The 26,836-nt window shown below is 46.2% G+C and overlaps 1 protein-coding gene and 1 long non-coding RNA gene across 3 annotated transcripts in view; one reads left to right on the top strand and one right to left on the bottom strand.

The window, feature by feature from the left end:
• A2ML1 (alpha-2-macroglobulin like 1) overlaps positions 1-6,332 on the top strand; it is a 41,744-nt gene extending 35,412 nt beyond the window's left edge. For both annotated transcript variants that reach the window (XM_008259799.5, XM_017343425.4), the window contains exons 30-36: positions 1,122-1,337; positions 1,505-1,632; positions 1,785-1,875; positions 2,154-2,222; positions 4,222-4,324; positions 4,746-4,787; positions 5,935-6,332. In XM_008259799.5, coding sequence (XP_008258021.5) covers positions 1,122-1,337; positions 1,505-1,632; positions 1,785-1,875; positions 2,154-2,222; positions 4,222-4,324; positions 4,746-4,786 — 648 coding nt within the window. In that variant the 3' untranslated portion in view covers position 4,787; positions 5,935-6,332. The remainder of the gene's footprint in view (positions 1-1,121; positions 1,338-1,504; positions 1,633-1,784; positions 1,876-2,153; positions 2,223-4,221; positions 4,325-4,745; positions 4,788-5,934) is intronic.
• LOC149124687 (uncharacterized) overlaps positions 1-26,836 on the bottom strand; it is a 49,831-nt gene that overhangs the window by 6,388 nt on the left and 16,607 nt on the right. The gene's annotated exons all lie outside the window — the stretch shown is intronic.

The following is a 26,836-nucleotide window of genomic DNA, read 5'->3' as shown; positions in this document are numbered from 1 at the left end:
TGCCATCGGATCAGCGCGGTGCGCCCGGCTGCGGCGGCCATTGGAGGGTGATCCAACGGCAAAAGGAAGACCTTTCTCTCTGTCTCTCTCTCTCACTGTCCACTCTGCCTGTCAAAAAAAAAAAAAAGATTTATTTATTAATTTATTTGAAAGACAGGGTTATTGAGAGGCAAAGGCAGAGAGATAAAAGTCTTCCATCCACTGGTTCACTCCCCAGATGCCTTCAACAGCTGGAGCTGGGCTGATCTGAAGCCAGGGGCCAGGAGCCTCTTCCAGGCCTCCCACACAGGTGCAGGGGCCTAAGGACTTGGGCCATCTTCCACTGCTTTCCCAGGCCATAGAGAGCTGGATTGGAAGTGGAGCAGCTGGGACCCGAAATGGTGCCCATATGGGATGCCGGCACTGCAGTCAGTGGCTTTACCCACTACTCCACAGGGCCAGCCCCCAGGTTTTTAAAAATTTTGTAATAGATATTTTCCAGTGTCAGGCATGTAGAAATTCTTATAACATAGAACTAAGTGTCACAATGTGGCTGAACACCTCATTTTCTTTTCCTTAGTTATTATTTACATAAATCAAGTTTTTAGAATGGAAAGGTTCAAACTACACGATACCAAGCTCTCCTAGTGACAGTTTATTTGTCTTATTCCAAGATGAAGAAAAGATTGTCACATGACATAATGGCCAAGAAATAGTGGCCCCAGTATGCTCTCCAACTTTGACGTTAGGAGATGATGACATAGATACACAAGTTCATAGATTGTACAGACCTCTAGGGCTCTAAAGTTACTGCTGTTTCCACCCCAAATAAGGATGCTGTAAAATACATACTGAACAGTTACCCACTCATTTCTAGCCATCACCCTTCTGAAGCTAGATTTGGTGTATGATTATGAGTGCATTATATCAGCCAAGTGACCTGTGGGTGTTCAACAATAACCTGTGACAAGTAAGACACTGTGATTTCTATGTCAGCTTCCTGAGAGCATAGTTTTCTAGGCACTTGGAAGAGATATCATCCAAGCCAGCTAACGACAACCAGATGTGTGGGTTACAGGGTTGCTGGAGGTTAATCCCAGTGGCTCACAAATGGTAAGCATATGCTTGATTGTTCTCCTCAGGATACAGTCGTTGCTCTCCAAGCTCTTGCCAAATATGCCACTGTTGCCTACGTGACATCCGAGGAAGTCAACTTGGTTGTAAAATCCACTAGGAATTTCCAGCGCACTTTCAGTGTGCAGGCTGCCAACCGACTAGTATCTCAGCGGGAGACTCTGCCCAGTATCCCTGGAGAGTACACTTTGGAGGCCTCAGGCCGGGGCTGCATCTATGCACAGGTGAGGAGAGCAAGGAGAACGAGCGAACACCGGGGAAGGAAGTCTGGGGTATCTGCACCACAAGTAGAACCTCTCTATTTGTCTTATTTGTAAGCAAAGTAGTACGAACTGTACAATCTCTAGAGTTATTTCTAACTCTGATTTGATTATCTATTTTCTCCTGCCAGGTGGTGTTGAGATACAATATTCTCCCTCCTAAAAATACAGAGACCTTTAGTCTTAGTGTGAAAGTGGAAAAAGCCAAATGTGAACAACCGGCCTCACCCAGATCCTTGACTCTCACTATCCAGAGCAGGTGAGGAAAGCTGGCGTCGTGCTGGGGGACCTTGGTCACAGGGGCTGAGCTGGTGTGTGTGTGTGTGTGTGTGTGTGTGTGCATGTGTGTGTTGGATATAAAGAGCGCATGGAAATAGAAACTAGGCTCATGTGTTTGCTTCCTGCCCTCAGTTACGTGGGGAGTCTCGGCACTTCCAACATGGCTATCGTGGAGGTGAAGATGCTGTCCGGGTTCAGTCCTGTGGAGGGCACCAATCAGTTAGTAAGTTGCTTCTGTTCTCTGTGTGTGATTAGTTCTGAGGGGACCTGACTTCACCAGCAGCTCTGAAGTGAGCGCCCCTGACTCATGCCTGGATTACCCAGAGGTATTGCTGAGGTGCATCAGGTGTTGGAAACGGAACCTGTACGAGTCTTGGTTCCTGTTTCCTGGCTTTTCCACGGTGCATATTGTTTCCTTGATCATGACAGGACCTTGGAAGAAGGGGATAAGGAAGGCTTTGGCTCGTGGTCTTCTTTTTTGTTTCCCTCTTTCTTATTCAGCTTCTCCAGCAACCACTGGTGAAGAAGGTTGAGTCTGGAACTGATACACTTAACATTTACTTGGACGAGGCAAGTACTTGGGAATGGGCCAGAGTTTGATTGCTTATGGATCCCTGTGACTCCTTTCTAATCTGTATATTCTAATGTCACATACATGAGGGTGAGGGTGAGTCCACACCACGAAGTGAGTTCTACCTCCCTCCATATGGAATACCAGACACCACCCTGCTGCAAGCGTGGACTTTTAGCCTAGAAATTAAGCAGCCCACATCCCATATCAGAGTGCCTGCTCTTAATTCTAATTTCCTGCTAATCAGACCAGGGAGCAACGATGATGGCTCAAGTGATTTGGTTCTCCAAATGCAAGAGCTGCACTGGGTTCCCAGTTCCGTTTGGCCCCAGCCAAGAGAGCTTAGGGACACTTGGAGAATGAACCAGCAGATGAGAGCTCTGTTTGTCTCTCTTTCTCCAGCTGTCAAATAAAAAACAAGCAAAGAAAAAAAGCACCCTGTGGCTGTAGTGGAGCATTGTCCACCAGACATATGTGAGCCACTTAAGTCGTTTAAGTGTTTCTAGTTGCACCAGCATGTGGTGTACTGGGTTAAGACACCCCCCATAATGCCCAGCATCCCATTGGTGCCAGTTCAAGTACTGGCTGCTCCAATTCCAATCCAGCTCCCTATTAATGTGCTTGGGAAAGCAGCAGAAGGTGGCCCAAGTGCTTGGGCCCCTGCACCCACATGGGAGACCAGGATGAGGTTTCTGGCTCCTGGCTTTAGCCTGGCCCAGTTGTAGCCATCACAACCATTTGTAGAGTGATTTAGCAGATGGAAGATCTCTGTCACTGTCTCTCCTTCTCTCTCTCTGTAACCCTGCCTTTCAAATAAATGAAATAAATCTTTACAAATTTCTAGTAGTTACAAATTTAACAAGGTAGAGAAAGAGATGAAATTTATTTTAATTATATGCTATTCAGCCTTGTATACCCCAAAGATTTCCATTCTATCATATCATTAACTACAAAGCATTAATGAGATATCCATTTTTTTTTCTGTACTGCAGTTTTGAAATCCAGTGTGTATTTTACTATTTTACACTGTTGACATCTCAGTTCTGACTGGCTATCATATACTTCCAGTGCAGTAGCCACATGCAATATGTAGTTGTTAATATCAGAGGCTATCGTAACTTTCCTGATTCACACCCTTGTTACTATGCCCCACCCACCCCCCCCCCCCAAAAAAAAGGAAATCAAGAATTTTCTGCTCAAAGCTGGGCAAAAGGATGCCAAGTGTGTAAAGAGCCAGAAAGATAAGGATAATATACAGTTTAACATTCAACACAGCAGATACTTTTGTTTTATTTTATTTTAAGATTTATTTATTTATTTGAAAGCCAAAGTTACAGAGAGAGAAGGAGAGATACAGAGAGAAAGATCTTCCATCCATTGGTTTACATGACTGAGCCAGGCTGAAGCCAGGAGCCAGGAGCTTCATCTGGGTCCAAGCACTTGAACCCTCTTCTACTGATTTCCCAGATACATTGGCAGGGAGCTGGATCAGAAGTGGAGTAGCTGGGACTCAAACCAGCGCCCATATGAGATGCCAGCATGGCAGGTGGCAGCTTTACCAACTGTGCCACAATGCAGATACCTTTATACATGGATCATCACAAAGGGAAAGCAGAGAAATTGATCTGGCAGTGAAGACAGACCAATTCGAACTGCATTGAAACTTTGAAAATTAAAAACAACAAGCAAACCAAAAGCTGTTGGAATAAAATGGAGATGTTTCTTCGGCCATTTTGATTAACTTAGTGAAGAAACCATTGGTTTTGGTGGACAATGAGTGGAGGGAATCACTTAACAAGAGAGCCAAGCAGCTCTAAATTCCTGAACAAGAGCCAGGAAGTCAGCAGGAGGCATATCTTAAGACTGGCGTAAGACACAAAGGGTAGGTAGAGGGCCTCAGAAAATTGACACAAATACAGCAAGGGTCTTTAGCACCCACCTGACAGAGTGTTATTTTCACGTTGGTTGTAATGGATTCTTTCAACTGTCTTCTCCCAGCTCAGTAAAAAGACTCAGAACTATACCTTCACCATCCGCCAAAATGTGGTGGTCACCAACCTGAAGCCAGCAACCATCAAGGTCTATGACTACTACCTGCCAGGTGAGGGCTCAGCTCTAACCTGCCTCTCCCAGAAGGTTTCTGCCTCAAGCTGCTTGGCATCTCTGGAATTTTACAAATACTTCTTCCCAAGCCAGGCAACACCTAAGTTACCTGACTTCCCACAAATTCAATCGTACACCATTTTTCAAAAGTCTTCTATACAAGAGACATTTTACATGTCCTTAGACCAAAAGAACAAGATGGCTCACTGTTTCCAAAGGGCTAGCTCTTACTAACCTTCCTGCTGTGACTGATAATTTACTACGCATGCAAGTTCAGACACTGAAACCCTCTGTGGTTCTGACTGTGCTCCTAACTGTAAAACCCCTGCAAAGGGCGAAAGCAGTGATTTTCAGGGAGCATTTGCTTCCCGGATGTGTCAGGTCCTCCAGGGAATAATAGGCATCGTTTTGTTTTACAGATGAACAGGCAACAATTCAATACTCTGATCCCTGCGAATGAGGTAAGTCCAGCGCCAAAGAGGACACTCTGTTAGGCAGGCGCTGCTGCTCACTAGGCTAATCCTTCGCCTGCGGCGCCGGCACACCGGGTTCTAGTCCCGGTTAGGGTGCCGGATTCTGTCCCGGTTGCTCCTCTTCCTGTCCAGCTCTCTGCTGTGGCCCAGGAAGGCAGAGGAGGATGGCCCAAGTCCTTGGGCCCTGCACCCACATGGGAGACCAGGAGGAAGCACCTGGCTCCTGGCTTCGGATCAGTGCGGCGCGCAGGCCGCGCAGGCCGTAACAGCCATTTGGGTGGTGAACCAACGGAAGGAAGACATTTCTCTCTGTCGCTCTCTCTCACACTGTCTAACTCTGCCTGTCAAAAAAAATAAAAAAATAAAAATAAAAAAAGTTAAGAGGATGCTCTGTTAAGCTACTGTCATTGTCTTTGGAAGCTTATTTGGACAGACAGAAAATGGGCTTTCCATCTTTTTTTTTTTTTTTTTTTTTAATTACTTATGTGAAAGGCAGAGTTACAAGAGAGACAGGCAGAGACAGAAATAGGTCTTTCGTCTGCTGGTTCATTCCCAGATGGCCACAATCACTGGGGCTGGGGCAGGCAGAATCCATCTCTCCCACCTAGGTGCAAGGGCCCAAGGACTTGGGCCTTCCTTGGCTGCTTTCCCAGGCGCATTAGCAGGGAGCTGAATGGGAGGCAGAGCAGCCGGGACTGCAACCCGTGCACTGAATATGGAATGCTGGTGTTGCTGGACCCTGGGCTTTCCATTTTTGTCCTAAACTCTTAAAGAGAGAACAATAATCTTCATAGTTCACATCAAAAAAAGCTAAGAGTAGCATTTGTACAAGGATTTCTGTGTCATTTTTAGAGGTAAAGTTTTAAAAATCAGATTATTAAGTACATATTTTCTTAATTATTTTTACATACCATGTCTTGGTTATATAAAAATGCTAAGATGAAATTAAAGACTGCCTAATTCTACTTCCATGAAATAACGGTAATAACCTCAGTGTGTTTGAGTTATTTCATATATGGAAATGTCAGCTACCCTGATGTCCATTGTAGGAAAATGCCCTTTGATAAATGTAAAGATCTGAGAATCGTGATGTCTTCTGTTTGTTTACTTCTTTGCTTGCTTGCTTGCTTTTCAGGGTGGTAGCTGGAAAAGAGACCAAATTAATTCTCGATGACATTACTGGAGGGTGGAGCATCCTTCTGCCCCTTGAAGCAGAACTCATTCAATTTGATTTCTCCAATCGACGGTGGAAGAGTAACATGAGCAGGCCTGAACCTCAGCAACTTTCTATTACCTCGTCGGGGGATGCGATAGGAATAACACACAAAGGTGGCATTAGTGGGAAGACTGCAGGGGGATGAGATACAGTTTCGTCATCCTGCTCAGCCTTCCAGGGCACTCTGCTGAGGGACAGTGCTACATGGTGATCCAGGGAAGATAAGATTATCTTCCTGGAGGTTAAACCTTAGGGAGAATGAGATATAGGGCTTTGGAAATCAGCTTACAAAATAAACTTTGAGAAGAAAATCTGTGCATCTGGCTATATGCGTGTTGCTTTGGATACCAGAGATGTGTTATAAAAATGATGAACATTGGGGTGGGTATTTGGGGCAGCAGTTAAGGTGCCACTTGGGGCGACTGCATTTCATGTTGCAGTGCCTGGGTTGGAGTCCTGGCTCTGCTCCCTATTCCAGCTTCCTGCTACTGCACACCTTGGGAGGCAGCAGGTGATGGCCCAAGTCCTTGGGCCCCTGCCACCCACATGGGAGACCCAGATGGAATTTCTGGTTGCTGGCTTTGACCTGGCACAGCCCCAACAGTTGTGGCTATTTGGGGGGATGAACCAGCAGATGGAAGATCTCTTTCTTTCTGTCTCTCCCTTTTTCTCTGTAATTCTGCCTTTCAAATAAATAAAATTATCTTCTTTTTTTTAAATATTTATTTATTTATTTGAAAGGCAGAGTTACTGGAGTGGTAGGTGGGGATCTTCCATCTGCTGATTCACTCCCCAAATGTCTACAACAGCTAGGGCTAGGCCAGGCCAAGGCCAGAAACCTAGAACTCCATCTGGGCCTCCCATGTGGGTAGCAGGGGCCCAAGGACTTGGTCCACTTCTACTGCTTTCCCAGGTGTATGAGCAGGGAGCTGGATCAAAAGTGGAGCAGCTGGGACTTGAACTGGCACCCACATGGGATGAGGGCACTGCAAATGGCCGCTTTACCTGCTATGCCACAGAGCCAGCCCCTAAAATAATCTCTCAAATAAATAAATAAAACTTTAAAGTGATGAACAGCCTTTAGCAAGAACTCAGAAGTTGGTTCCTTCCTAAACCTTTTAATCAAGCTGCTTCTCAAAGAAGCACATCAAAGAGGCAAGAAAGGAGCAGAGTAGAGAATTCTTTTTCTTTTTCAAAGATTTATTTATTTATTTGAAAGTCAGAGCCACACAGAGAGAGCAGAGGCAGAAAGAGAGAGAGAGAGAGAGAGAGAGAGAAGTCTTCCCTCCGATGGCTCACTCCCCAACTGGCCGCAACGCCTGGAGCTGTGCCGATCCGAAGCCAGGCGCCAGGAGCCTCCTCCAGGTCTCCCACGTGGGTGCAGGGGCCCAAGGACCTGGGCCATCCTCCACTGCTTTCCCAGGCCATAGCAGAAAGCTGTATTGGAAGCAGAGCAGCCGAGTCTCGAACTGGTGTCCATATGGGATGCCAGCACTTCAGGCCAGGGCGTTAACTCATTGCGCCACAGCGCCAGCCCCCAGAGTAGAGAATTCTAACAAAGGGGCAGCGTTTGCCTTCCACTGCAACACCAGCAGTGGACAGGTACTGGAAGCTGCTGGCCAGGACTCCCTCTTCATGGAGGTTTCTCTCCTGCACAACTCTCCCAGCCCCTCCTACCCTGGAGAGCACCGTGTTAGCTCTTCCATTTTGGTAATAGGCTTGATGGCAAAGGGATAATTGAACAAGAAGGGTGATGTTTCAACAGAGAAAATTCTCCGGCTTCCCTTTCACCCTGGATATCCCCTGGACCTTGCATTGTTTGTTGCAAACTCCAGTTGAAAGAGTCAGGGGTCAGTGCTGCAGCTCACTAGGCTAACCCTCCTCCTGCGGCGCCGGCACACCAGGTTCTAGTCCCGGTTGGGGCGCCAGATTCTGTCCCAATTGTTCCTCTTCCAGTCCAGCTCTCTGCTGTGGCCAGGGAGTGCAGTGGAGGATGGCCCAAGTGCTTGGGCCCTGCACCTGAATGGGAGACCAGGAGGAAGCACCTGGCTCCTGGCTTCGTATCGGCGCAGCACGCCAGCCGTGGCGGCCATTTGGTGGGTGAATCAACGGAAGGAAGACCTTTCTCTCTGTCTTTCTCTCTTTCTCTCTCTCTCTCTCACTGTCTAACTCTGCCTGTCAAAAGAAAGAAAGAAAGAAAGAAAGAAAGAAAGAAAGAAAGAAAGAAAGAAAGAAAGAAAGAAAGAAAGAAAGAAAGAAAGAAAGAAAGAAAGAAAGAAAGAAAGAAAGAAAGAAAGAAAGAAAGAAAGAAAGAAAGAAAGAAAGAAAGAAAGAAAGAAAGAAAGAAGAAGAAAAAAATAAAAAAGAGTCAGGGAAAATTGCATGCCAAAGAGGGTGTTCCCTACTCCCAGGACCATGCCTGTAGGAACCATCATTTCCTGTCTCTTCCACCCATGTCTCTGTTCTGATCTCAGGGATAGGGAAACTTTTTTTTCTGCCACAGGCCATTTGGATCCTTACAACATTGCTCACAGGTCAAACAAAATTATCAACTTAAAAATTAGCGTACTTTAGATTTGAATTTCAAGTCCAGCCTGCGGTCTTGACTTGAATGCTGTCACAGAATGGACATTCCCCACCTCTGAATCATACAACCCTAAAGAAGGGGCAATCATGACAGCACCTCGCTGTGCGTTCAAGTGCCATCTCCCGTGTGTTGTGGGGCTGCAGCTCTCTGCAGAGTTTCCTATCCTTCAGAACAGAGAGAGATGGTGATTCTCAGAACATCAGAAGTTTTGTCAGCAGATTACATTTTAAATGATTATAAAAACTCTATTCCTGTATGTTTTGGGTTTCAGAAAGGAGAAAAAGAATGTTCTTAAGATTAAATTATTGGGGCAGGTGTTATGACTCAATGGGTGAAACTACCACTTGGATGGGTCACCCACATCCCACACTAGAGCAGCTAGGATCAAGTCTTAACTCATGTCTGATCCAGCTTCCTGCTAATGGGCACCTGGGCAGACAGCAGGTGATGGCTCAAGTACCTGGGTTCCTGCTACCATGTGGGAGACCTGGATGGAGTTCCTGGCTGTTGGCTTTGGCTTGGCCGAGTCCCAGCTAGTGCAGGTATTTGGGAGTGAGCTAGCTGGTCTTTCTCTCTCTCTCTTTTCTCCTCCACCCTGTCACTCTACCTTTCAGATAAAAAATAAAATAAATAAGTAAACTTTTTAAAAGTACTTGAATTATCAACAATAAATACCAGGACAAGAAGGATATTAATCAGAAAACATACATTGTTCAGCTCACTGAAATGTAAACATTTGTGCATATTTGAGAATTGTGAGGGTTCAGCAAACACTCGTACATGCTTTTATGATACGCCAGGTACTGTCCAGGCCTGGAAATACAAAGATACATAAAGCGAAGTTTCTGTCTGGCAGCCTTGACTGGTTTTCAGAACATTCTAGGCACGGTGTGAAGAAGAGGGTAGCGGAGAGGAAACCTGAGTTCACTGGAACAATGTAAGAGCCTGCGACAGTAATCCAGGTGGACACCGGCATGAGAAGGGGATGAATTCAGCAGCTACCTGCTTTAGTAAGGAACAGAAGCAGGAGGACCTAACGACCTCAAAGACAACATGCACGGGACAGTTAAGGTTGTATTCGGGCTATTGCAATAGCAATAGAGTGCTTGTTCTTTAATGAATAACGTCTTTTTTTTTTTTTTTTTTTTTTTGACAGGCAGAGTGGACAGTGAGAGAGAGAGAGAGAGAGAGAAAGGCCTTCCTTTGCTGTTGGTTCACCCCCCAATGGCCGCTGCGGCCGGCGCACTGCGCTGATCCGAAGCCAGGAGCCAGGTGCTTCTCCTGGTCTCCCATGGGGTGCAGGGCCCAAGCACTTGGGCCATCCTCCACTGCACTCCCTGGCCATAGCAGAGAGCTGGCCTGGAAGAGGGGCAACCGGGACAGAATCCGGCGCCCCGACTGGGACTAGAACCCGGTGTGCCGGCGCCCCAAGGCAGAGGATTAGCCTATTGAGCCACGGCGCCGGCTGAATAATGTCTTAAATACAATAAAGGGGACCTGAGGTGTTACAGAGGCAAGGAAACAGGGAAGCATGAGGAAGGAGGTATGTGAGTTTTTTTTGTTTTATTTATTTTTTTTAAAGATTTATTTGAAAGGCAGTAATAGAGAGAGAGACACAGAGAGATCTTCCATCACTGGTTCGCTCCCCAAGTGGCTGCAACCAGCTAGAATCCAGGAACTTCTTCCAGGTCTCCCATGTGGATGCAGGGTCCCAAGCACTTTGGCCACCTTCCACTGCTTTCCCAGGTCCATTAGCAGGGAGCTGGATCAGAAGTGGAGCAGCTGGGACATGAACCAGTGCCTGCACTGGTGCAGGTGGGAGCTTAGCCTGCTACATCACAGCACCAGTGCTGGAGATGAATTTTTTTTTTTTATTTGAGAGGTAGAGTCACAGACAGAGGGAGAGACAAAGAGAAAGATCTATCCATTGATTCAATCCGAAGCCAGGAGCCAGGAGCTTCTTCTCCATGCGAGTGCAGGGGCCCAAGCACTTGGACCAACTCCCACTGCTTTCCCAGGCCATAGCAGAGAGCTGGATCAGAAGTGGAGCAGCAGGGACTAGAACCGGTGTCTATATGGGATGCCAGCACTGCAGGCAGAGGATTAACCTACTGCGCCACAGCACCAGCCCAGAGATGACTTTTAAAGTATAAGACAGACTACTGTGGTGCTTAACAGTAGCTCTTTTCCCAGAACACAAATGGTTGAGGATTTTGGGAAACAAAAGGATGGGGGGCAAATTTCCGACCTGGCCTGAGCCAGGCTCAGGTGGCTCACTATTGTCAGTGATTAACATAGGGTGCAAGAGGAGAGTCAGAAAAAGTCCAGAAAAATGGCCAGGACTCTGGACCGTGGACTACGCAGGGGCAGAAGAGCGTTTCCAATACCCTGTTAAGTTTAGTGCCTGAGGGCTGCGTGTTAAATGACAAAAGACAACCAGGAGAAAAGATTTACTTCACATATATGTGGGACTTCACAACAAAGAGGTAAAAATCCAAAGGACTGGGAGTCATTTTGATGAAGGACAAAACTGTGTAGGAGCAAGTTAACAAAGGAGGAAGGGGCCTGGGTTTCTAGAGGTGGTGAATACCTGGAGGACACTCACGGAAGATCAGGATTGTTTTGACAAGGTTATTTGTGCAGATTCAAGTTGGTGCTGACTTTCTGTCTCGTGGTAAGGGCTATGCTGCTACGAGAGAGAGGAAGGAGACGTCCTACTACTTCAAGCGAAATTCAGGCTTCGCTTTTAGGCAGAAAGTAGGAGACTAGACAGTGCCTCTGGTGTCTGCTGTTTCATATTTGCTTCAGCTCCAAATAACCCTTATGCAAAGTGACACAAGCTGGAGTGACATATTCTGACCCCTTCCACCTAGGTGGGCAGTGCCATCATTTAGGGTAGAGCCGTAGAAAAGAGTCCGTGCTTCCGCCTTGCGGTGCCGGCACACCGGGTTCTAGTCCCGGTCGGGGCGCCGGATTCTGTCCCGGTTGCCCCTCTTCCAGGCCAGCTCTCTGCTGTGGCCCAGGGAGTGCAGTGGAGGATGGTCCAAGTGCTTGGGCCCTGCACCCCATGGGAGACCAGGATAAGCACCTGGCTCCTGGCTCCTGCCATCGGATCAGCGCGGTGCGGCGGCCGCAGCGCGCTGGCTGCGGCGGCCATTGGAGGGTGAACCAACGGCAAAAGGAAGACCTTTCTCTCTGTCTCTCTCTCTCACTGTCCACTCTGCCTGTAAAAAAAGAAAAGAAAAAGAAAAGAGTCCGTGCCGAGGTGGGTGTTTGGTGCGGCGGTTAAGTTGCCGCTGGGATGCCCGCATAGCATTTCACAGTGCCTGGGCTGCAGCCCTGCCTCCACTCGCCTGTCCAGCTGCCTGCTAATGCACATTGCCGGAAGGCAGCAGGTTGATGGCCCAAGTGCTGTGTCCCTGTCACCCACAGTGCAGGCCTAGGTAGCGTTGCAGGATCCTGGCTTCTGCCGGACCCAGCCCTGACTGTTTCGGGCATTTGCCAAGTGAAGCAGTGGCTGGAAGATGTCTCTCTGTCTCTTTGCCTTACCAACAAATGACTGGTGTGTCCTGTTTAGTATATTGAATCTCAGAATTTTGGAGGCCTCTAGGTGGAGATGTTGAGCCACTGGGATACAAAGATTTGGCTCGATTACCTCAGAAATCCAACAGGCAAGGGAAGGTGGCAGCCGTGCTGCTAGGATTATCCAGGTAATGTGAGAAGGGGGGGGGGGGGGAGGAAAAGGAGTTCTATTTATATAACAAAGAAAGGGCAAGCAGTTCAGAACCCACGACCCAAGAACTTTTCCCTCCTTACAGTTGTCTCCTGAGGGAGCTCTCCCTAAAATTCCACCCTTCATCAAGGATTTAGAAAGGAATGGAATGGAGGAAGGGACGTGGTATCAGGAAAGAGCGCCACCTCCGGAAGCAACAAATGTAACAGGCAATCTGGAACACAGAAAACTTTTGATCCCTCTTTCTGTAGCCCTGGCTCGAATGTTTATCCTCTCTCATTCTCAGTCTTACAAAGCTTTGTCTTTGTGCCTTTTGTACTGAAATTCCTCCACCACTACATGGGTCTGCTATCATGGATCATTCATTTTCCATACCTGTGGCCATCTTCTTCCACCCGGTGAACCCTTCTGAGTGTCGATTTCTTCCAGGTCTGCTAGACAGTCCTGTTTAAAATCCTAATCTAACTCTGGTATCCCTTTGTTTTAAAACCTTTTAGGAGCTCCTGGGGATGAGATTATATTTTCTTTTCACCAGACCTGATTTAGCTTATTTGGAAAACAGAGAAGGGTTGGCATTGTGGCATAACAAGTTAAGCCATGGCCTGCAATGTTGGCATTCCATGTGGGCAATGCTAGTTGCTCCTCTTCCAATCCAGCACCCTGCTAATGCTCCTGGGAAAGTAGCGGGAGATGGCCCGAGTCCTTGGACCCCTGAGCCCATGTGGGAGACCTGGAGGAAGTTTCTGGCTCCTGGCTTCAGCCTTGCCAAACCCCAGCTGTTGCTGCCATTTGGGGGTTAAACCAGCAGATGCAAGATCTCTCTTTCTGTCCCCCTCTCTGTAGCTCTGACTTTAAAATAAACTAATTAATTTTAAAAAACTATGTTTTTATTAAAATTCTTGATATCTAGAAGTGGAGTCCTCTAGTTTTGTGATTCTTCTTCAGGATAACCTTGGCTCTTCCTTGCATTTTGAATTTCCATATAAATTTGAAACTGTTTGTTAATTTCCTCAGAAAACCTGCTGGGAATGTGGGAGGATTTCTTTGAAGCTATAGGTTTGAAGATGACTGACATCTTTATAAAAGTAAGTCTCCACATTTATAAGCATGCTATATCCCATAAGTATTAAGGCCATCCTCAATTTCTCCCAGCAGTCTTTTGTAGTTGTCAGTGCAGTGGTGTTGACATCTCATATTAAATTTATCCTAGACATTTTATATTCTTGGTGTTACTGTACAGGGTATCAGTATTTCCTATTAATTTTATATCTGGACCTTGAATCCAGCAACCTTGCTTGTCCTGACTTTTCCTTAGATTCTTTTAGATTGTGTAGGTACACAATCATTTAGTCTGTGAATAAGCAGCCTCTGTGGCACACAATCCAGAACTGTTTCCTTTCAAGACAAAAGTGCAGATTCCTGGAGCTGGCGTTGTGGTGCAGCGGGTTAAGCCACCACCTGTGATGCCAGCATGCCATAATGGAGCATCAGTTAGAGTCCTGGCTGCTCCACTCCTGATCCAGCTCTCTGCTAGTGCACCTGGGAAGGCAACAGAAGATGACTCAAGTGCTTTGGCCTCTGCCATCCATGTGTGTTGTGTGAGACCCAGATGGAGTTTGAGGTTCTTGGCTTTAGCTTGGCCCAGCACTGGCTGCTGCAGTCATTTGGGGAGTGAACCAGCAGATGGAAGATTCTCTCTCTCTCTCTCTCCCTTCTAATTCTGCCTTCCAAATAAATAAATAATTCTTAAAAAAAAAAAAAAAAGAACTGCATATTCCTTTAGTTCCTGGGAGTGTTCACAAGCTGACAACTTGCAGTTGTGTTCCCTCTAGGCTACTGCCTTCAGCATTGTCCTCTAATTGCCAGAGACAGCTGTTAATCAATAATTATCCAGTGTGGGAGATATGGATCACTCTGCATGGCCCTCACAAGATTTGCTATAACTGAATTGCAATCCAGTTTCTCACTCTGCCCAAATCTGCTTGTTTCATTTCCCCATAGGTGACTTGGAAAGCATGTATTTTTTAATTTTATTTTATTTATTTATTTGAAAGGCAGAGTTACAGAGAGGCAGAGGCAGAGAAAGAGAAAGAGAGAGAGGGTTCCACAGCTGGTTCACTCCCCAGATGGCCACAATGGCCGGAGCTATGCTGATCCAAAGCCAGGAACCAGGAGCTTCCTCCAGGTCTCCTATGCAGGTGCAGGGGCCCAAGGACTTGGGCCATCTTCCACTGCTTTCCAAGGCCATAGCAGACAGCTGGATTGGAAGTGGAGCACCCAGGACTCAAACTGGTGCCTACATGGGATGCCAGCACTGCAGGCAGCAGCTTTACCCACTACGCCACAGCGCCAGCCCCCTTGAAAGCATTTAAAACCATTTATTTGTTTGAAAGACAGAGTAACAGAAAAGAGGGAGAGGAAGAGAGATAGAAGGAATGAGGTTTCCTAACTGTTGGTTCATTCCTCAATGGCTGCAACAGCCAGTCAGCTCTGTGCCAGGGCAAAGCCAGGAGCAGAAACTCCATCCTGGTCTTCCACCTGGGTGGCACAGACCCAAGCACTTAGACCATCTTCTACCGCCTTCCCAGGAGTTAGCAGGAAGCTGGATGGGAAGCGAAGCAGCCAGGACTCGAACTCAGCACTCCCACAGCGGGATGCCGGTGTCTCAAGTAGCAGCTTAACATTACTCATTCCTCCAGGCCTCCCCTAAAACATCCGTTGCATGTAGATCTGTATCCCCAAGTCTGCTTTCTGAGCAACTGGATCTGCAGCCGTGATGCCAGAATTGGGTCAAGAAAGCAGACTCTGAACTTTGCGTTTGGAGCGGACTCGTGCACTGCTAAGTGGACCCCGTCACCGCAGGCAGGGGCTGGATAGCCTCTCGCACTGCTAGTGCAAGTGTCAACATTCCCACGTTCTAGCAAATGTTTGAGAAATACAAAGGGAATAGAATATATGAGAATTATGGAACTGGACAGCTTTTGCTGAGGGGCAATAGATGGTTTAGAGAAAGAAAGTCACAGGTTGAAAGTGACTAGTAAGAACTTAAATGCTAAGGGTAAAAATCACAAGGCTTCCTGGCAGGATGTAAAACCATTTCACCTGCTGTAGCCAGAGGACAAGAAAAGCTGAAGACTGGATCCAAGCTTGCTTGGTAAGAGGAAGGCTGTATTTTCAGCCATTGCAGATCTTGTACGCCAAGGCCAGGCACTGTTCAGGAAAGACTGGGGCTGAGACATGGGGTGAGTGGTGATGCTCTCACACCCATTTTTGAGTAGGAAGGTCCCCCTGAGGGAGGTTCCACTCCTCCCTGTTGAACGCCGGCGTTTCTCCCTTGCTTGAAGATGAGGCACAGGCTTCTCCCTGGAAAGAGAGCACACAGCCCCCTAGCAATGTGCATCCTATCTCTCCACGGGCCACTGCACCCACAAACAGGGCTCAGTTACATAACAACCCGATGGGAAAAGTGCTGGACCTTGAGGAGGAGGAGCCGACTGGACCCGGGAGGAGCTGGAGGATGCAGACACCATGTTCCAGCAGGAGTCAGGAGAGTTCCGAGGTGTTCAACGTGGGACATGAAGCTGGCTGTGGGAGAGTTTATCCACATGGGCTCAGTTTCCCAAGAAACTGTCCCAGGAACCAGCACTGAGATGCACCTAGCAGCTTGAGGAAAGTGGGGCTCTCGCCGAGAGAAACAGAAACGAGAGAACTGCTGAGGTAGAGAGCTGAGACGGGAGCAGGTGGTTCAGAGACGAGGTCGCACTGCAGCGTTCCGTGGGGGGCCCCAGAGGACAGTCTGCAGACCAGAACACAGACACCAGCATCGCCAAGAAGCTCCGTTGGTAGTTGTGCCGTGGTAGTTGTGTAGCATGGGTTGAGACTAGGAAGTTCTGTTACAAAACCAGGCCCTCTGTGGCTGGCGCTGTGTCATAGCAGGTAAAGCTGCCGCCTGCAGTGCCAGCATCTCATATGGGCACCAGTTGCAGTCCCGGCTGCTCCACTTCCCACCCAGCTCTCTGCTGTGGCCTGGGAAAGCAGTGGAAGATGGCCCAAGTCCTTGGGCCCCTGCATCCACGTAGGAGTCCTGGAAGAAGCTCCCGGCTGCTGGCCTTGGATCAGCACAGCTCTGTACGTGGTGGCCATTTGGGGAGTGAACAAGCAGATGGAAGCTCTCTCTCTCTCCTCCTCTGTCACTCTGTCGCTCCTCCTTCCCTCTCTCTGCCACTCTATCTTTCAAAAAATAAGTCTTTAGTTTTTTTTTTTTTTTTAAAGTGATATGTTTATTTTGGTGTAAGATATTGTGAAATCAATGCAAATGAGAGCTCTTCAAAAAGTTCATGGAAAATGTATATTATGAAAAAACTATATATGGATTTCAAAATTTCTTACACCAAAATAAATTTGTCTTTTAATTTCATTTTCCACGAACTCTTTGAAGTGCCCCGGTACTAGATGACAAATCACAAGTAAGAGTGACGTCAGTCTATGCACATAGCCGGATAGTATGCCCATAAACGGTCCATTCTTTTCTACCCTCATATTTTTTACTACTTTGATAACTTGTTGTCCTCTCGCAAGTTTCCTGATGGAATAATTGAGAAAAGGAAAATAACTAGGGTAAAAGAAAAAAATAAAAACAAAAAACAAGAAGGGAAAAATAGCAGAAAAGATAGATAAGGTAATACTTGAAAGAAATGAGGAAAACAAGAAGACATTAGAGAGATGAGAGTCAAGGGTGCTGTCTTTCCCACCCCACCACAGCCCCTTTCCTTGGTAATACTGAAAGATTCCTCCATTTTCTTTCTTTCTTTCTTTCTTTCTTTCTTTCTTTCTTTCTTTCTTTCTTTCTTTCTTTCTTTCTTTCTTTCTTTCTTTCTTAGATTTATTTATTTATTCGAAAGGCAGACTTACTGAGGGCCATCTTCTGCTGCTCTCCTAGGAGCATTAGCAGGGAGCTGGATCAGAAGTGGAGCAGCTGGGACTTGAATCCACGCCCATATGGGATGCTGGTGCTGCAGGCACCTTACCCGCTATGCCGCAGCACTGACCCCAGATTCCTTGATTTCATGAGTCCCTCTCATTGGTGATACTAAAGGGACCCTTCTCAATTCCAGCACACTGACTATCTGAGCAGGCATGGGGAACGTCCAGCACACAGGCCACATGAGGCCTGCAAAATCATTGGGCCTGGCCTTGCCTTGGCCACAGTGGGTGGAACTCAAAATTCGGTGATTCTATAGCAGGCTGGTTTTTAAGTTGATAATGTTGCATGGCCTGCGAATGATGCTGTAAATACCCAAATGGCCCTTGGCAGGAAAAAAGCTCCCCATCCTTAACCAACAGTTTTCTAAACTGTTCCAAAACTGAGTTTTGAGGTAGAAAATTCAAGATAATGATAAAAAGAATTTGTGTTTTGCGAATAGCGTTGGGAAGAGGTGCCATGAGGTTCCATGTGAATTTCTCTGTCTCTTCATTTCTGGGCAAGAGTCTTGTCACATTTTATAAGTGGGAAAACACCGCATTTCATTCCTTGCCTTCTACAGAGAGATGATAGTGTGACGGGAGAAGGATGTAATTGTGGCACTTCTGCCGCTTCTGAAATGGACCTGATGACACTTGACTCATGACATAGCCTTACCTTCTGAGATAAAAACATGGCTTTGATACAGACAGCTGCTAATGCTGAACTTGATCCTGTATTTGGATAATGAGAACAGCTGCCGTAGTGAAAAAGGACGAGACTTTCTCTAGGGTCTGTACCGCTGTATATGGAAACATCCTGCGTTCATCTGCTGAGGCTGCCATAACAGAAGGCCGTAGGCCAGCGGTTTCTCATGCTTCTGGAGGCTGGGAATCAGAGGTGTGGTTTCAGTCCTGGCTGCTGGCCCTGGCTTCCAGGTGGCCACGTTCTCAGTGTCTTTTCACGGCCTTGGCTCTGAGAACTCCCTGAGAACTCTGAGAACATCCCTGGCCCTCAACTTGGGAGGACATTGTTCACCTTGGATGAGGCCCACCCCATGACCTTATTTGACCCTAATGACCTCTTTTCTCTAATGCAGGGAGAGTAGGGGTTAGGGCTTCCGTGTCTACAGTTTAGGGAAATGCAATTCAGTCCATCACACATTCCTGAGAAATTCTGGATTGACTAATCAAAACCACCAATTCTGTTTTCTGTAACAAAGACGAGAGAAAACATGATTGACACATGTTTTATTGGGGTGGATGCTGTGGCTCAGTGGGTTAAGCGGCCCTGTGGCACGCCCACATTGGAGTGCCTTGTTTGAGCCCTGGCTCATCCAGCTTCCTGCTAATGTGCCTGGGAGGCTGCAGGTGATGGAATTCTGGCTTCTGGCTGTTGGGGCCCAGCCCTGGCTCTTGCAGGCCTTTGGAAGGTGAACCAGCAGGTGGATAACCTTTCTCTCCCTTTGCCTCCCCTCTCTTTACTACTCTGAATTGCAAGTAAATAGACAAATCTTTTAAAGAAAAGGTAGTGTATTTAGAAATTTTTAAATTATATTTATCCTAAAACAATATTTGAAAAGCATATGCTCCCTTATAAGTTTTAAGTCAGCATATAAATTTTTTTTTTTTTTTAGAGATTTATTTATTGGGGCCGGCACTGTGGCGCAGTAGGTTAATCCTATTCCTGTGGCGCTGGCATCCCATATGGGCGCCAGTTCTAATCCCGGCTGCTCCTCTTCCAGTCCAGCTCTCTGCTATGGCCTGAGAAAGCAGTGGAACATGGCCAAGGTCCTTGGGCCCCTGCACCCGCATGGGAGACTGGGAAGAAGCTCCTGGCTCCTGGCTTTGGATTGGCGCAGCTCCAGTCGTTATGGCCATTTGGGGAGTGAACCAATGGATGGAAGACCTTTCTCTCTGTCTCCCCCTCTCACTGTTTGTAACTCTACCTCTCAAATAAATAAATAAAATATTAAAAAAAAAGATTTATTTATTTATTTGAAAGTCAGAGTTACATGGAGAAAGAGAGAGAGAGAGAGAGAGAGAGAGATCTTCCATCTGCTGGTTCACTCCCCAAGTGGGCGTTAAAATCAGGCTGATCCAAAGTCAGGAACCAGGAGCTTGCTCCAAGTCTCCTACGCAGGTGCAGGGGCCCAAGGACTTGGGCCATCTTCTACTGATTTCCCAGGCCATAGCAGAGAGCTGGATCGGAAGTGGAACAGCAGGTACTCGAACTGGCGCCCATATGGGATCCCAGCACTACGGGCAGCTTTACCCATTACGCTATAGCACCAGCCCCCAATTTTTCTTTTTTAAAAAGCATTTTTATTTATCATTTGAAAGTCAGAGTTACAGAGGGGTAGGGGTCCAGGAGAGGAGGGAGAGACAGAGGGATATCTTCTGTCTCTGGTTTACTCCCCGGATGGCTGTAATGGCCAAAGCTGGGCCAGATCAAAGCCAGGAGCCAGGAGCTCCATCCAGGTCTCACCACCTGGGTGGCAGGGTCCAAACAGTTGGGTCATCTTCCTCTGCTTTTCCCAGGCCTAATGGCAGGGTGCTAATCAGAAGTGGAGCAGTTGGGACAAGAATTGGCGCCCACATGGGATGCCAGTGTCACAAAAGATGGCTTTATCTGCATGCCATAACACTGGCCCCAACATCTAAAATTTTCACATTAAATTAAATAGTTGAAAGAATATGATTTCTGATAGAATACTGGCTAGAATAAAACTGCTGTATCACTTAATAACATTAACCAGTTATAATCTACAGTCCATACAATTTTGATGCTTATAATCCGTTAAAAGTGAACATGAAAAAATAAGTTCAACAATCACATTTTTTACATTGTTTCTTGCACTCTAACACATATTTGCATTTACTTTCATCATAGAATATTTTTTAAAGATTTATTTTATTTATCTGAAGGACAGAGTTACAAAGAGAGGTAGAGACAGAGAGATAGGTCTTCCATCCGCTGGTCCACTCCTCAGATAGCCGCAACAGCCATAGCTGCACCGATCCAAAGCCAGGAGCCAGGAGCCAGGAGCTTCCTCCGGGTCTCCCATGTGTGTGTAGGGGTCCAAAGACTTGGGCCATCTTCTGCTATCCCAGGCCATAGCAGAGAGCTGGATCAGAAAAGGAGCAGCCGGAACTAGAACCGGTGCCCATATGGGATGCCGGTGCTTCAGGCCAGGGCGTTAACTCGCTGTACCACAGCACCGGCCCCCATCATAGAATATTATCTAATATATTTTTATGCTTAAGTTTATTGATCATTCTTTCAAATTTTCTGCAAGTTACTACATAACTTGAAATATCAAAGTATGATTTTTACAAGGCTGAAATATATTCAAGACTTCTTATGGACTGATTTAATTTTGCAGTTTATGAATGCAAAATAGATCAAAGCAGCAAACATTTTTTAAAAGAGTCATGTGTTAGCAGATTTTCATAAATAAATATTAGACATAAAAAGCAAAATAAAACTGGAAATATCTTTTAATGAAGAGGATGTGGTTGGTGTTTTTCCCAATTAGCACATACATCCGTAGAAGGTTATTACTTATTTCTAGAATAGATAGGGATCAGAAGTAACTTTACTCCTATTTTTAATTTCTATGGATGCATACTTTGGGTAATGTGATTTATATAAATAAGTAAGTAGGGATGGAAGGCACTGTGCTTTAGCAATGTCACTGAGTTTTTCCGAACCCTTTCAAGTTTTCTGAACTCTTTCAAGTCATGTAATAATCTTTCATCAAAAATTACACTTAATGATCTGTCAGTGCTCAATTTGATTAGGTCTTCTTTCATTTCAGTTGAAAGAATTGTAAATCTTCACTTAAAAAAGAATTTTGTGTTAATTTACTTATACAAAGTGACACTATTTCAAATTATCTTTGGTAATGAAGAGGTTTTTTGTGTTGTGTTTCATTTTCACTCCAGAACTCTGGACTGAGTTGGGAGGGATCAGCAGGGGGCTGGGTCAGAAATGGACATGAACGGGGAAAAGGGAGAGAGCAAGAGAAATGAACGCGGGGCTTTGACTCAGACTGCCCCTTCTCGGTAAAGAGTCCATGTGGAGACAACCGAGCAAGTCAAAGGTCCGGATACTGAAGCCTTTGGGCACTGGGGAAGTCTTTGCCCCAGAGATACGAATGCAAATCGCCAATTTAGTGCTGCAATGCTGGCATCCCATATGGGCACTGGTTTGAGTCCTAGTTGCTCTGCTTCCAATTCAGCTCCCTGCTAATGAGCTTGGGAAAGCAGTGGAGGATGGCCCAAGTCCTTGGGCCTCTGTCAACCATGTGGGAGATCCAGATGGAATTCCTGGCCCCTGGCTTTCGCCTGGCCTAACCATGATCATTGTGCCCATTTTGGGGAATGAACCAGTAGATGGAAGATCTACTCTCTCTGTCTCTGTCTCTTTCTCTCTGTCACTCTGCCTTTTAAATAAATAAAACGAATCTATTTTAAAAGAAACTATGCATGGATTTCAAACTCCTTCTTTCACTAAAGTAAACTGATCTTTCAATTTCACTTTCCATGAAATTTTTGAAGTGTGTGTCTAGTGTCAATCTGCCTGTGTCCAAATAACAGCTCTATAACTTGCTTGTTGAATACCTGGGGAAAGTTATGAAACTTACTTATACCTCAATTTCCTCCTTGGTAAAATGGCGGTGATAGTGTTAATTTCAGGAAGCAGTGGTGAAGATGAAATAAAATTTATACAACTAAAGTACTTAAAAATTTATCTTAGAGTAAGAAAAGCAGAAATAAAATAAGCACAAGGAAAGCTTTTGGGGTCGTTGATGTGTTCATTGTGTTGATAGTGGTGTAAGTTTATTATTGCTTACCTATGTCAAATTGTGCACTATAAATACGTGCTAGTATCTGTAGATCAATTTTACCTTATGAAAGCTGTTTTAAATCTTATTTAGTACTTTGTGTATATTCAATAAAGATTAGCTATTATTGTGAGGCAAGATCCAGGATTCTTCTTTACAGGAGTAAAAAGTTTGCAGGTCAGGGTGGGCATTTGGTGCAGCGGTTAAGATCTTGGTGGAACACACAGACTATATTTTGGAATGCCTGATCCCAGCTTCTCTGCTTGCAAGGCAACTTTCTTCTAATACACACCCTGAGAGGCAGCAGGTGATAGTCAAGTGCATGGGTCCCTGCCACCTGCATTAGAGACCCAGAATGAGCTCCAGGCTCTCCTGGCTTCAACCTAGCCCTGCTCTGGTTGTTGTGGGCATTTGGAGAGTTAACCAGCAGATGGGCAATCTCTCTGTCTCTGTCACTCTGTTTCTCTAGCTTTCAAATAAAATGAAAAATAATTTTATGAAGAGTTTCCATTCCCAGTGAGAGTCCCTGTCATACAGCTGAGACCCTCCTCCCCTCCACACCCTTCTCTTTCCTGGCCTACTAGAGGTTCTTTTATCTATGCAAGGAAGCAGCACTTTCTGGTCAGAGAGGAAAGTACAAGAGAACTGCAAAAAGCTCACGGAAAATGGAATTGAGGGGCTGGCACTGTGGCGTAGCGGGAAAAGCCTCCGCCTGCAGTGCTGGCATCCCATATGGGCACCTGTTCAAGTCCTGGCTGCTCCACTTCCAATCCAGCTCTCTGCTATGGCCTGGGAAAGCAGTGGAAGATGGCCCAAGTCCTTGTGCCCCTGCACTCGCGTGGGAGACCCAGAGAAAGTTCCTGGCTCCCGGCTTCAGATCGGCACAGCTCTGGCTGTTGCAGCCAATTGGGAGTGAACCAGTGGATGGAAGACCTCTCTCTGCCTCTCCTTTTCTATGTAACTCTGAGTTTCAAATATAATAAATTAAATATATATTTTTTTTATTTTTTGACAGGAAGAGTGGACAGAGAGAGAGAGAGAGAGACAGAGAGAAAGGTCTTCCTTGACCGTTGGTTCACCCTCCAATGGCCGCTGCGGCTGGCGCGCTGCGGCCGGTGCACCACGCTGATCCGATGGCAGGAGCCAGGTGCTTTTCCTGGTCTCCCATGGGGTGCAGGGCCCAAGCACTTGGGCCATCCTCCACTGCACTTCCCCGGTCACAGCAGAGAGCTGGCCTGGAAGAGGGGCAACCGAGACAGAATCCGGCACCCTGACCGGGACTAGAAGCCGGTGTGCTGGCGCCACAAGGCGGAGGATTAGCCTAGTGAGCTGCGGCGCCGGCCTAAATCTTGAAAAAAAAAAAAAAAGAAAATGGAATTGAAAGATGTTTATTCTGATGTGAAATCCTTAATCATTTACACATATTTTCCATAATACACATTTTACATGAACTAGTTGAAAACCTCTTGCATGTAATTGTGTCTTGTTTAAAAATTTTAAAAAGATTTATTTATTTATTTGTAAGAGTTACAGAGAGATCTTCCATCTGCTGTTCCCTCCCCAAATGGCTGCAACAACCAGGGCAGACTGGGCCAAAGCCAGGAACTAGGAGCTTCTGCTGAGTCTCCCATGTGGGTTCAGGCACTCAAGCACTTGGGCCATCCTCTCCTGCTTTCCCAGACATATTAGCAGGGAGCTGGATCAGAAGTGGACATGAACTGGCACCCTTATGAGATACTGGCATCGCAGGGGACAGCTTTACCTACTATGCCACAATGCCAGCCCCCATTTTGTTTTGTTTTAGCATTTCTTTTATAACAGATAAGATAATTCCGATGTTGTGGCATTGTGGCACAGTGGGTTAAGCCACCTCCTAAAATATGGGCATCCCCTATCAAAGTGCTGGTTCAAGTCCCAGCTACTCTGCTTCTGACCCAGCTCCCTGCTAATGCACCTGGGAAAGCAGCAGTAGGTGGCCCAAGTGCCTGGGCCCTTGCTACCCATGTGGGAGACCTGGATAAAGTTTCAGGCTCCTGGCTTCACCCTGGCCCAGTCATGGCTGTCGGGACCACTTGGGAAGTGAATGAGCAAGGGGAGAATATTTCTCTCCCTCTCTCTCCATCTCTCTCTGCCGCTCTTTCAAACAAATAAAATAAATCTTAAAAAATAAAAGATACTCCTTCTTAAAAATTCAAGGGTACAAAAGGATACTTACTACATCTCTTCTCCATCCCCTCCCCCACAGTACTAACTGCTATTAGTTTTGCTAGATGCTAGCTCCTTGAAAATACCAGACCAAATCCCACTGATAAAGCAAAGCTGGGTTTATTCAAACCCTGGGAAGGGTAGCATCTGGGAAAAGAGAGGAAAGTGGGGATATTTTCAAGGATTTGAGGTCTGGTTTAAGATGGGTCTTTCAGTGTAGGGCTTTGGTTGAGTTTGGGTAAGCCTCATAGTTTAGGATTCTAAACATAGCAAGGTGAGGGTTTCAAAAATCTTGGAGAATGACCATTTGACAGGCATCTATTGAAAAGCTAAGCAGTTTACAACCGGTTCTCTGAATGTTCCTGAAGTGAACAGCAAAATCGTTGGCAGTTTTTCTTTTCTGGGAGCGTTTCCTGGAACTTCAGTCACATTGATGGAGATGGAAGAAAATGTAGACAGTAAGCTAGGTGGGTGTCGATGGTTCTCAGTTTGGTGTATATATTTTCAGAACTTTTATGTGCATATTTAATCATACGATGTAAATTTAAGAAATGCGATCTTTGGGGGCCGGTGCTGTGGCACAGCAGGTTAACGCCCTGGCCTGAAGCGTTGGCATCCCATATGGGCGCTGGTTGGAGACCCGGCTGCTCCACTTCCAATCCAGCTCTCTGGTATGGCCTGGGAAAGCAGAAGATGGCTCAGGTCCTTGGGACCCTGCACCCATGTGGGAGACCTGGAGGAAGCTCCTGGCTCCTGGCTTCGGATTGACAAAGCTCCAGCCATTACAGGCAGTTGGGGAGTGACCATCGGATGGAAGATTTCTCTCTGTCTCTCTGCCTCTCCTTTCTCTGTGTGGCTCTGACTTTCAAATAAATAAATAAACCTTCAAAAAAAAAAAAAAGCGATCTTTAGGGACAGAGGGAAAGGCATTGTGTCACAGAGACTTAGCAGGTTAAGTCACCATGTGGGATGCCTGCACCCCATATTGGAGTGCCAGTTTTAGTTTTGTTTTGGCTACTCTGTTTCTGATACGGCTTCCTGTTATTGCATTCTGAGAGGCACAAGTGTTTGGGCTCCTGGCACCTATAAAGGAGACCTGGATGGGGTTCTGGACCCTTTGCTTCAGCTTGGACCAGTCACACTCTCTCTCCCCCCTGTACGTTTCAAGTAGATGAAAATAAATTAAAAAAAAGGGGCGGGGGGAGGGCGGCACTGTGGTGCAGGGGATTAAAGCCCAGGCCTACAGCACTAGCATCCCAAATGGACACCGGTTCTAGTCCTAGTTGCTCCACTTCTGATCCAGCTCTCTGCTGTGGCTGCAGAGGGTGGCCCAATTCCTTGGGCCCTTGCACCTGCGTGGGAGACCTGGAAGAAGCTCCTGGTTCCTGGCTTCAGATCAACTCAGCTCTGGCTGTTGCAGTCATTTGGGGAGTGGACCAGCGGATGGAAGACCCAACCCCCCTCCCACCCCGCTCTACCTCTCTCTGTAACTCTTTCAAATAAAAAAAAATCTAAAAAAAATTTATTAAAAAAAAAGAAGGGGCTGTACTGTGGTGTAGCAGGTAAAGCTGCTGTCTGCAGTACTGGTATCTCATATGGGTGCTGGTTCAAGACCCCACTGTTCCACTTTCAATCCAGCTCCTTGCTATGGCCTGGGAAAACAGTAGAAGATGGCACAAGTCCTTGGGCCTTTGCATCCATTTGGGAGACCTGGAAGAGGCTCCTGACTCCTGGCTTGGGATCAATGCAGCTCTAGCCATTGTGGCCATTTGAGGAGTGAACCAATGGATGGAAGACCTCTCTCTTTGTCTCTGCCTCTTTATAACTCTGCCTTTCAAATAAATAAATAAATCCTCAAAAAAAAAAAAAAGAAAGAAAGAAAGAAAGAAATGTGATCTTTTACCTTTGTAGAAATTCAGAAACTGTGAGATATTCCTTAAATAATGGCTATTCACTATGTACTTCTTTAGAGTATGTATATTTTTAATCTTTTGTGTTGAATAGAATTACTATTTCAAGTATTCTACTAGTATTTTCCCCCTCAGAAATTTATCTAATGGATTATGATTTAGGAAAAACCTGTGGGACATATTTTATCTTGTTCCTGATCTCTTTTCTGTCTATAGAGCCCAGTGACAGGGTTATGTGACAGGGGACAGAAATACTTCTTCCAAAGCACTGAAATCTGTAGGGAACTGACAGGGTCTTCATTAAATACCTATCTGGTAGGCACCCACAAACTGCTGGGTGCTGTGCTAGGCCAGGACAAACACGATGTCTGCACAGGGCTCTCGTAGGGCTTAGGGCTTAGTTAGGAAGAGAACATACAGTGAAGAATGGGACGAATTCACCACAAGAGAGTTGAGTGATGGAACTAACCTAATCTTGAGTCCAAAGGAGGAATTCCCAGAAGCCTCGCCTGAGTTACACGCCGAAAGACAGGAAGGAACGACATAGGTGGAGGGGCAAGGTGCACAAGAGTATTCC

This window comes from Oryctolagus cuniculus, chromosome 9 (assembly GCF_051225735.1).
Source record: "Oryctolagus cuniculus isolate XC-2025 breed Fujian yellow rabbit chromosome 9, ASM5122573v1, whole genome shotgun sequence".
Taxonomy (NCBI): domain Eukaryota; kingdom Metazoa; phylum Chordata; class Mammalia; order Lagomorpha; family Leporidae; genus Oryctolagus; species Oryctolagus cuniculus.
The sequence above is the reverse complement of the archived record's forward strand: the minus strand, read 5'-3'. Positions and strand labels throughout refer to the sequence as shown.